At 36.4% G+C, this 11630-nt stretch overlaps 2 protein-coding genes across 4 annotated transcripts; both read left to right on the forward strand.

The window, feature by feature from the left end:
* Nucleotides 1-61: 61 nt before the first annotated feature.
* Nucleotides 62-6557, forward strand: tada3l (transcriptional adaptor 3 (NGG1 homolog, yeast)-like). 2 transcript variants are annotated; one of them, XM_051911641.1, is made up of 9 exons: nucleotides 62-458; nucleotides 954-1187; nucleotides 1270-1520; nucleotides 2313-2418; nucleotides 2553-2685; nucleotides 2781-2884; nucleotides 3007-3107; nucleotides 5007-5198; nucleotides 5537-6557. In XM_051911641.1, exons 2-9 carry the CDS (start codon nucleotides 978-980, stop codon nucleotides 5727-5729), a joined length of 1290 nt encoding a protein of 429 aa, XP_051767601.1. In that variant the 5' UTR covers nucleotides 62-458; nucleotides 954-977; the 3' UTR covers nucleotides 5730-6557. The 2 variants fall into 2 exon arrangements, with proteins under 2 accessions (XP_051767601.1, XP_051767602.1); XM_051911642.1 differs by lacking the exon at nucleotides 62-458 and adding an exon at nucleotides 491-693.
* A 74-nt stretch (nucleotides 6558-6631) lies between these two features.
* Nucleotides 6632-11590, forward strand: hmces (5-hydroxymethylcytosine binding, ES cell specific). 2 transcript variants are annotated; one of them, XM_051911643.1, is made up of 7 exons: nucleotides 6632-6768; nucleotides 7704-7909; nucleotides 7979-8122; nucleotides 9323-9502; nucleotides 9589-9743; nucleotides 9843-10035; nucleotides 11202-11590. In XM_051911643.1, exons 2-7 carry the CDS (start codon nucleotides 7721-7723, stop codon nucleotides 11400-11402), a joined length of 1062 nt encoding a protein of 353 aa, XP_051767603.1. In that variant the 5' UTR covers nucleotides 6632-6768; nucleotides 7704-7720; the 3' UTR covers nucleotides 11403-11590. The 2 variants fall into 2 exon arrangements, with proteins under 2 accessions (XP_051767603.1, XP_051767604.1); XM_051911644.1 differs by lacking the exon at nucleotides 6632-6768 and adding an exon at nucleotides 7284-7440.
* The last annotated feature ends 40 nt before the right edge of the window (nucleotides 11591-11630 follow it).

Here is an 11630-nt window from a genome sequence, read left to right on the forward strand (position 1 = left end):
TACTTACGGTCAAGCCCAGCAGCAATCTTACCTTGATTCGCTTTTTCTTCCTTATATGGCAAATAACACGACAGGTCAAATACATTACAGTCAAAGAAGCGGTTGTCTAAAATATTACTGTGCTGAAATAAACATGATCTCTTTTGTGGTTTAAAACCGCGCGTGAGTCTCTAAAAAGAAATTTTTATTTATACTGCTTGGACAGCGCTTCATTCAGGAATGTACCATTCCATGCGCCGCGCTATTATGTTGTGGACGAGTGGAAATATTTATCTGACCTTGAATAATGATTTTGCAGATAGTACATAAAAATAGGTCTAGATGTGTTAATAAAACACACGTTGATCATAGTAAAGTACCTGTAATACACATTATTGTTATTAAAATTGAATCGGCGAACGTTCTCCCACCGTGCTGAGATAATGGTTTAGTCAGTAATGGATGCCCCTTTATCGAAGGTAAACAATGATATTTTATGAATAAATGCTTTGTACGAGTTCAGGTTATCCGCCTGTTTTGACTTTTAACATATTTTTAAATTGTCGTTATAAGCTTTTTTATTGCAACCAATGTGCATATTTATTGATAAATGTTATAGCTGGTTCCCTTTGGTTTAAACAGCATGCAGCTGAATTAGCATGTAGCCGTTAGCTTACAGTGGCTGCTCATGATCTCACACTGCTCTCATATATGGTACATAACAGAGTGAGAGAGAATACAGGGGTGTAATACATGCGAGATTGGCATTGTCACAGATAAAACCTTATGAATAACATCTACAGAAGTCCATCTCTAGCATTAACTCTCTGTGTAGATGTTTACTAGCAATCATGCCTTTACCACCCAAACAAAATCATTTACAGTCTGTGTTGTTCATTTATAGTAAGGAATTAATCAAACCCATTTTGGATACCTCACACAACCCTGACTTTATTTATACTGGTTATTTTCAGATATAGGTTCTTGTTAATGAGAAGATGAGTGAACTGAAGGACTGCCCCCCTCTGAAATACTATGATTTCAAACCTGTGGACCATGTGAAAGTGTGTCCACGCTATACTGCAGTACTCAGCCGCTCAGAAGATGATGGCATTGGAATTGAAGAGCTGGACACTCTTCAGCTGGAGCTGGAAACACTCCTGTCCTCTGCGAGTCGACGTCTCAGAGCGCTGGAGGAACAGAGACAGGTGAAAAGTAATGTTTTTCTATTTGTCTTTGTCCCACCTACTGCCCATGTATAAAGTTATTTATGTTTTCTCTCTGAAACAGATTCTTACAGACTGGCAGGACAAAAAAGGGGACAAAAGGTTTCTGAAATTAGGGAAGGATCCAGATCTTGCAGCATCTTCTCGTCATTCCAAGCCCAAAAAACAGAAGCTTGATGGAAAAGGAAGTCATGGTCCCGGACCTGGGCCAGGTAGACCGAAGTCTAAGAACATACAGACCAAGGTTCAGGACTTTGAATTTGAAGTGGACCCCCAAGATATACCCCGCAATCCTAAAAATGATGCTCCCAACAGGTTTGTGGAAACTGAATGTTTTGTCTGTGATGCACATAATGTAAATTTATATTAATTTAAACCAGATTTAGGATACAGATCAGATTTTTGCCTACAGAAACACTCGGTATTAAATTAAATCAAATATCAATTCTTTCTCATTTAATGTTTTATTGTTTTCAGAGGAGAAATATTAAGTTATCAGTATCCAGTTAAAGATATTTATCTAGTTATTTAAACACAAATTCAGGCCTGAACTTGAATTCAGGAGGAAGGGTGCATTAAATTGATCAAAAGTGAGAGTAAAAACATTTATGATGTTGCAAAGATTTCTCTCCTGAATAAATGCTGTTCTTTTGAACTTTCTATTTATTAAAGAACCCTGAAAAAATCATGGTTTCTACAAAAATATTAATTATAGATATATAAAATATATTAATATTAAAAACATTAATATTATTAAGCAGCACATAATAATAATAATAATAATAATAATAATAAATGTTTCTTGAGCAGCAAATCAGCATATTAGAATGATTTCTGAAGGATCACATGACACTGAAAACTGCAGTAATGATGCTGAAAATTCAGCTTTGTCATCGCATGAATAAATTACATTTTAAAATATATTGAAATAGAAACAGTTATTTTAAATTTTAATAACGTGTCGCAATATTACTGATTTTACTGTATCTTTGATCAAATAAATTCAGCCTTGGTGAGCAAAAAAGATCTTTCAAAAGCATTTTTTAAAAATCGTAGCAATCCCAAACTTTTGAAAGGTTGTGTATATTCTTTATGTGTGTAAAACAGATTTTGGGCCTCGGTGGAGCCTTACTGTGCAGACATCACAAATGAAGAGATCAGAGTTCTGGAAGAGCTGCTCAAACCCCCTGAAGATGAAGCTGAGTACTACAAGGTAAAGGTCTTTTAAAGTTCAGTTCCTGCTCTGCATTATTGCAGCTTTCTCTTTCCCTTCCTTTAGCTCATGCCTGTTAAATGGATTTTGTGTTGATTATTCACTTCTGAGCCCTTATGGGGTTTTCCTTGCAGATCCCAGCTCTCGGAAAGCACTATTCCCAACGCTGGGCTCAAGAGGATCTGTTGGAGGAGCAAAGAGAGGGAGCCAGAGCCAATGACAAGAAGAAAAGCATGATGGGTCCTCTTTCTGAACTGGATGCTAAAGGTAACTGTGACATTAAAAATGTATCTTGATTCCGGTTGCAGCACTGAATTTTTTGCATCTGTTTCTTTTATCCTCTACTATTCTGGTTTGGTTAGATGTAGACGCCCTACTGAAGAAATCAGAGTCTCAGCATGAACCTCCTGATGACGGCTGTCCCTTTGGACCTCTTACTCAGCGTCTTCTACAAGCGCTTGTTGAGGTCAGTGACTCATCATTTGCTAAAATAAGTCATTATATTTTGCAACATTTAGTCAACTTTGTTGCAGCTCAGTTTATTTCAGTGGCTAAATGTTTCATTCAAATCCTTTTTCGTGCATGTAGGAGAACATCATATCTCCTATGGAGGATTCCCCTATTCCAGACATTCCAGGGAAGGATGATGGGGCCGGTACGTCACCTCGTAGTCAGGGTAAAGCCTTCAGGTAAAAACAAAAATAACATTAAAAAACTTTTAAAAACAGTTGTTTTAACACTTCTTAACACTCTAAACTATTTTGTTGTGCTCTGTCTAACTGTTTTTGAATACAAGAACACACCTTATGCAAACAGAAACGTGTCCAATCGGGGTCAGGTGAACCAGTATAATTATATAGGGCCAGTTAAAGGGATAGTTCACCCAAAAATGAAAATTATCCCATGATTTACTCACCCTCAAGCCATCCTAGGTGTATTTGACTATCTTCTTTGAGACGAACACAATCGGAGTTGTATTTAAAAATATACTGGCTCTTCCAAGTTTTATAATGGGAGTGAAAGGCGCTCGAGATTTTGAAGCCCAGAAAAGTGTATCCATCCATCATAAAAGTAATCCATATGGCTCCAGGGGGTTAATAAAGGCCTTCTGAAGCGAAGTGATTGGTTTTTGCAAGAAAAATATCCATATTTAAAACTTTATAAACTATAATAACTGGCCATATGAGAGTCTACATCCGGTGGAAGAGTGACCTCTGGCCCGACGCATGACGTATTGATGAACGCAGAAGCACAGAATTTCAATATAAGAGGAGCTTGAGTTTGTTGCCCAGCCCTATTTGTTTGAACCGCGAGAAGTGTTTACTCTTACCTAAGCTTACGTTACTCCTACATCCTATGTCATACGTCAGCTCCTCCGCCAGAACTCGACTTGCATACGGCCGTTGCCGGAAGCCAGTTATTATAGTTTATAAAGTTTTAAATATGGATATTTTTCTTACAAAAACCCATCACTTTGCTTCAGAAGGCCTTTATTAACCCCCTGGAGACATGTGGATTACTTTTATGATGGATGGATGCACTTTTTTGGGCTTCAAAATCTCAAGTGTCATTGACTACCATTATAAAGCTTGGAAGATCCAGGATATTTTTTAATATTTCTCTGATTGTGTTCGTCTGAAAGAAGATAGTCACATATACTTAGGATGGCTTGAGGGTGAGTAAATCATGGGATAATTTTCATTTTTGGGTGAACTATCCCTTTAAGATTGAGTAGTTAACTAGTTGTTCAGCCAACCAACCAACCAACTAGTTTTAAAAATTGTATTCTTTCATTGACTTTGACATTGTAACTGGACATTCGTTGACGGAAAAAACTGTAGATTTGGGAACTGACCAGATAATAAAAAGTGGACATGAATGGGATAACAACATATTTAGCTACTGGTTAAAGGGTTAGTTCACCCAAAAATGAAAATTCTGTCAATAATTACTCACCCTTGTGCCGTTTTACACCCGTAAGAACTTCGTTGATCTTCGGAACACAAATTAAGATATTTTTGTTTAAATCCGATGGCTCCGTGAGGCCTACATAGGGAGCAATGACATTTCCTCTCTCAAGATCCACAAAGGTACTAAAAACATATTTAAATCAGTTCATGTGAGTACAGTGGTTCAATATTAATATTATAAAGCGACAAGAATATTTTTGGTGCGCTGATTCATTATGCTCCGCAGCTTCCTGAAGCAGTGTTTTGAAATCGGCCATCACTAAATAGTTCGTTATTTTGTTTTTTTTTGGCGCACCAAAAATATTCTCGTCGCTTTATAATATTAATATTGAACCACTGTACTCACATGAACTGATTTAAATATGTTTTTAGTACATTTATAGATCTTGAGAGAGGAATTTTTGGGTGAACTAACCCTTTAAGATTATCCAGTAGCCTCCATGGCCTGGGTGACATTATCCAAAATTGGAAGTTGTTTCAGAGGCAGAGAAAGCAGTTAATTTTGATGAAAGATTGTGAAAACAAAAAATGTTTTCTTTGGAATAATAAAGATGACTCGTGCACAATATTTAAGCACACAGAATTTCATCTTGTATTTTCTCATTCTGTTTTCCCCAGTGTGCCGCACACACGCTCTCTGGAGGCTCGTATAAGAGAGGAGCTGGTGTCTCAGGGGTTGCTGGACTCTGATGAGAGGCAAGGTGTCGGAGGAGAATCTGAAGACGAGGTGCTGGCTGAGCTGCAGAAAAGACAAGCTGAACTCAAAGCTCTGACTGCCCACAACCGCTCGCGCAAGCAGGAGCTGCTCAAGTGAGTTTCACCAAAAGAGCCTCAGATCCAGATCAAGACTGTCGTCAGCACAAGATGAAGTCTGGCTCGTGAAAATAAGCCTGTAATCTTTCAAAGAGTTAGAGGGAACAATCTGATGTGACAAGTTATGATTTTCCTTTCCATAGTTTTAGTCCGATGATAACTGTATTGTATTGAAGCAGTATTAAAGCAGCCAGCTGTGTATTTTTAGATGCACCCATATTGTGAATGAGAATTAGTAGAAATATCTTTTGGTATGTTTTTTTTTTTTTTTCTTCCCATATGCATTATGAAATAAATACAAGGCTTATATTTCTCTTTTCAACCCGTTGATGCAGGTTGGCACGGGAAGAGATGAGAAAACAGGAGCTTCGTCAGCGGGTTCGCGTGGCTGATAACGAGGTCATGGAGGCCTTCCGTCGCATCATGGCAGCCAGGCAAAAGAAACGCACTCCAACAAAAAAAGAGAAAGATCAGGCATGGAAAGCTTTAAAAGAGAGAGAAAGTATTCTCAAACTCTTAGATGGATAAATATGACCGGCAGCTATAATGTTTTCTTTCATATGTTTGTTGGCTATGGACACTTCATTCACACAACTTGAAGAACATGTAAATGAATATTGAATATAATTGTACATATGTTATGACTACTCTCTATCCAAAATAAAACCTGACATGGCTAGGTGTGATAAATAAAGGTGTTTGACACTATGGATTTCAAGTGCCACTGATTTGACATTGCCAGAAGTATGGCAATACTACAGAAGTACAGTTCCAAATGCAACTGATTACCAGAATGCTTTGATATTGTGAAATCAAAAGTTCTCCCAAAAATGAAAATTCTGTTGTCATTTACTCACCCTCATGACGTTCTAAACCTGTACAAATTTCTTTCTTCTTTGGAACATAAAGGAAGATATTTTTGACAATAGACTTTCATCGTATGGACACGAACACTGAGACATTTCTCAAAGTATATTCTTTTGCGTTCCACAGAAGAAATAAAGTCATACAGGTTTGGAACGACATGAGGGTGAGTAAATGATGATGGAATTGTCATTTTTGGTTGAACTATCTCTTTAAATCTGTTGTCATGTTGTTGATAGTATTTTGTTACTACACGGGATAGAGAAAGAACACGTTATTTTTGAGTTTTTATATGAGTAAAAGGAAATAAAGCTTGTATAAAGGTATTGTAAGTGGACATATCAGCGTTTGTAAATTCATGGTTTTGTCATTTATTTCAGTTCATGTTGAATTTAGTTGTATGTATCAGACATTTTGTAAGCTACTTTTGAACATTGCTGTTGCATGTATGTGTGTTTTTGAAAATAAAAACGAAATTTTGATTAATTATTAGACCAGTGTTTGTATCGGGTTTGTATAACTGATTCTCTATTCTGTATGCAAAGCATTGATTTGAAGAGTTATGACCGGTTGTCCTGACAGAGGGCGCTATTTCGTGTTTACGCACAGTAAAACACACTTGTTCATGTTTAGTGAACCTCAACATCGTTGCTCTTTCTGCTTTTACATCCTTTACTTCAAAATAAGGACTTGTTATTGACTGGTGAGAATGTACTTTGCCATCTGACCTTGTGTTAGTAGTGTCTATTATTTGTAAATGCATCTGTATCGTGTTTGCCAGTTTATGAAGGCGGTAAAACTCAGGGTTGTGCAGAAACCGTTGCATGCAACTAGCCGTCTAGCCGAAACATTTGTAAAAAAATAAGCTTTCAGGTGAAGTCTTGAGGTAAAATTAAACGGCGTTCATCCTTTTAAGAAGTTAAAGTACGTATTTTTAGAGTAAAGTGAGGTAACGGTGATTCTGCAGTTTGAACGGCCTGACAGCTAACGTACTGCTTCACGAACGAATCGTTATCGTGAGTCGGATCTTCTCAGTGAAATTGGAGTGAAATATGTCCGAGCGGTTGTCGAGTCAACAAATCATTAAATCATTGAAACATTGAACCGCCCGGTTCGTAGAAGGGAAGTAAGGAACTTTCATAGCCAAGACAAGAGACGATTCCCTGGGACCAGAGCCAACGGCTCTGCCTGGGACGTCAGAAACCGCGCAACGACGTTTTACGTAATGACGTAAAAGGAACAGTGAATGTTTTACTTTTACTAACAGTTCTTTGAAACGAAACGAACCAAACCAAACGAATCAAATGAAATACTGAGATAAACACGAGTAAGAATAAGAGAATAAGTTATACAAATAGGCTATATCAACATTTTGGTAAGCTAACTGCATATGTTGTGCATTGTAAAACAGTATTGTATCAGGTACTTTAAAAATAGTAAAAGTAGGTTTTCTGTGATGCCCATTTACATTTGTGGATAAAGAATTTTTAAATATATATTGAAAAATATAAAACATTTTTTATATGAGTTGCATTTAGTTTGTATTCTTTTTAACAAAGAAATGCCAAATCACACCATAGATATTTTGTTAAAGGCATTAAGTAAATGTACCGTCTAATATGTTGTGACGTCACACAGGTTTGGCATGTGCCAGGATGTGCGGGAGAACAGCTTGCACTCTTGCGCCGCATGAGCTCAGTCGTGCGTCTCAGTATCGAGACCGAACAGGACAACGACACAGGCCCCGGTGGAAGGATGGAGACGCCGACAAATACCGGCCCTCATACAACAAGAGTCCTCAGTCCTTCAGTCCTGTGCTGCTGTCCAACAGACACTTCAACAAGGCATGTCAAAACATATACACACAAATTTTGTCACTGAAGAACAGCTCTTAAATAAACCACTTTCCATAGGATGCCCCTGTAGATGAGTGTGTGTTGGCAGCGATGCGCTGGGGTCTCGTCCCGGCATGGTTCAAAGAGAACGACCCCAATAAGATGCAGTACAACACCTCTAACTGTCGCAGTGAGAGCCTGCTAGAAAAGAAGTCTTACAAGGTAGATAAGACATCCTCATTTATTCTACATTAGCAGTGAGCCCTCGTCCACAGTAAAATGTCACTGGCCGAGTGCCTGCCTACTTTTTCAGCTGTGCTGGTTACAGAAGCATTTTTTTCCATTCATTTTCCCCATAAACCAAGACAACCAGCTACTGTAATGTTATGAGATGAATCATAACGTTACAAACTTTGTTTTGAAGCAAAAAAGTATTTGAAAATCGGACAAAAAATGAATGTATAAGACTGTACTTAACAGCTTTAGTGAGGGAAAGAACTAATATACCATGAATCATTGTGAACTGCACGATCTAATTAAAAACGATGGAGAAATATAAAACTGCTCATTTAAATATGTGGATTATATACTTAAATATTTGTAAATATGTGCATATTTTGCAATAAATAATTAATTAACTTAAAATGTATTGTTTTTTATAAAACAATATATTTTAAGTTAATTAATTATTTATTGCAAATTATGCACATATTTACAAATATTTAAGTGTTTTGAGACTATAGGGAGAACGTCTCGATTACGTCACTTGTGGTGCTTCATGGGAGAAGGCAGAGCTAAAGAGCTCTGTTGGCGCGCTTTGGTTTTTCAGCTCTCTGATTGGTGTAATTTTTTTTGTACAGCATCATGGGTAATGTAGTTTTTCATCATGAATTCCACTGTTCAACAATTGTTTAAAAAAATTACGTGGGCTGACAGCTTCAACAGAAGGAAATATAATCGATTAACAACCTCGTAGCTCATAGTAGGTCTGTCTTTAAAGGTTTATAAGTTATTGTTAAAAATTTCAGTAAGATTTTTCTTTTTTTTTTTTTTTTAAAGAAATTATTTTTTATTGAACATGGATGCATTAAATTGATCAAATGGGACAGTAAATACTTTTATAATGTTACAAGTTTGCATCTCAAGAATAAATTACATTTTATGATATATTACAAATGAAAAGTTGTTTTAAATTGTAATAATATTTCACAATAATAATGTTTTACTGTATTTTTGATCAAATAAACGCGGTCTTAGTGGGCATAAGAAAAATGGGAAAAAATAAATGGAAAATACTTCTAGAACCAAGGTTGCTGAAAAAGTGAGAGGGCACTGTTACACCCTTTTATTTATTAAACATCAAATATCTACTAATATGCTGTGGACAGACACATGACTTGTTGCTGGAAACTTATTGTACAGGATCCTCTTCTGAAAGGCCAGCGCTGTGTCATTCTAGCTGACGGCTTCTACGAATGGCGGAGACTGGAGAAAGAGAAACAGCCTTTCTTCATATATTTCCCACAAAGCCAAGGAGGACAAGTGCCCAGTCAACAAAGTCCACAGCAGCCGAAATGCGACCAAACTTTGGACCAGGGCGAGGTTAGCCCAAGTTTAACAGACATAAGAACTGCATTGTTCACTTATGCCAGTTTTACTCATTTGTTTATTCCTCCACTTGTCTACAGAGCGATCAAGACGACAGTGACTGGGCTGGGTGGCGACTGCTGACAATAGCAGGTCTCTTTGACTCCTGGACTCCTCCTTGTGGTGGAGAGGCGTTGTACACTTACACTGTTATTACTGTGGATGCCGCTCCAAATCTTCAAAGCATCCATGACAGGTTGAGCACATAAATATGATGACATCACATCAAAACAGTCCCATACACTTTATTGTAATGAGTTTAAAATTAACCTAGAGTTAATGTGTTTTGTAACAGGATGCCGGCTGTGCTGGACGGAGAGGATGAGGTAAGACGGTGGTTGGACTTTGGAGAAGTTAAGTCACTGGAAGCCATGAAATTACTTCAACCGAAGTCCTCTCTGACGTTTCACCCTGTCTCGTCACTGGTTAACAATTCCCGCAACAACTCCCCAGAGTGTCTGCAGCCTGTAGACCCCACGATTAAGAAGGTGAAACTTTTGGCCAATTTAATAAAAAAAAAAAAAAAAAAAAATGTATTTTTTTATTTGTATATACATACATCATTGAAGATTTTTTTTTTTGAAAGTCATAAGAATTTCCACCACATCTCAAATGATGGTTACTAGCATTCTGTGATGGAAATTATTTGTTTTACATTTTTTGGAATGAAATCAAAATAATTTGTCTTTATGTACACAAATTAAATATTTTCACCATTTTTTTGCTTAATTTGACAGAAATTAGTTGTAATTTTTGAAAAACTGAAAGAAATCATTTTCACATATTAAGTATTGAAATGTTTTATTTATTCAGCTTTATTTAGATTAACATACACATACAATACTGTTCAAAAGTTTGTTGTCTGTAAGATTTTTAATATTTTTACAAAAAGGCTTTTCTGCTTACCAAGGCTGCATTTATTTGAAATACAGTAAAAGTAGTAATGTTGTGAAACATTACAATTTAAAATAAGTTTTCTATTTGAATATATTTTAAATGTAATTTATTTGTGTTATGGCAAAGCTGAATTTTCAGCAGCCATTACTCCAGTCTTGATACTTTGATAAAAAGAAAGTTCAAAGGAACATCATTTATTTAAAATAGAAATGTTTTGCAACATTATAAATGACTTTACTGTCACTTTTTATAAATTTAATGTGTCCTTGCTAAATAAAAGTATTAATTTCTTAAAAAAAAAAAAAAAAAATCTTACTGACCCAAACCTTTGAACAGTAATGTACAGTAGTTCATATTTTTAGGATGGATTTTAATAGTTTAAGGTTTATTGTCTGGGTCTCAGAGAAGGGTAAAACAAAATCTATACATTATACATCTATACATTTAAAAAGTGGCAAAAATAAATAAAGGCATAGTAAAAACAATATGATCTTCATTATGAAGTTGAAATCTATTAGATGGGACCAATGGGACATAAAAGTGCCTAAAGTTCAAAAAACACCCTTGTGATATTGCTCAGTAACTGTTAATGATAATGACAGTATTTGAGAAAAATAGGATGCCCTAAACAGAACAATCAAAATCTTTGATATGGGAATGCAATCTGCTACATATAGAGTAGTACATGTAGAGATTCATATGTATCATATCTTAGATATTCCTATTGATTCAAATACTCGCCTTCGGCCCTGTCCAGACTGTTCAACCTACAGCTAGCAGTAAAATGATGATGAGCTGGCTGAAAACTGCCTCGCCCACTAAGAGGAAGAATCCTGATGAAGATACATCAGCTAAAGGGCCTGAAGAAAAGCTTGAAGCAGAGAAGCAGACCAAGCCGGCTGGGACTCTCCAGCAATGGCTGCTGGGAACTGGTTCCAACAAGAAACCAAGGACTTGAAAACAGAACTACAGTGTACTTCCTTACATACTGTAGACATCCCATCTTTTCAGAATGACCAAACTGACTAGTTTAAAGATTTAAAATGCCTTAAAATGATAAGTATTAATTTTGCCAAGTATTCGTTGTGTAGATGTGTTCCTATTTCATGACTTTATATGACAGAAATAAACATTTCACATTTAGTAGTTGATTTGTGGACACATTTCATTTGTTCATTTCAAATAG

Source organism: Ctenopharyngodon idella, chromosome 11 (genome assembly GCF_019924925.1).
Source record: "Ctenopharyngodon idella isolate HZGC_01 chromosome 11, HZGC01, whole genome shotgun sequence".
Lineage (NCBI taxonomy): Eukaryota > Metazoa > Chordata > Actinopteri > Cypriniformes > Xenocyprididae > Ctenopharyngodon > Ctenopharyngodon idella.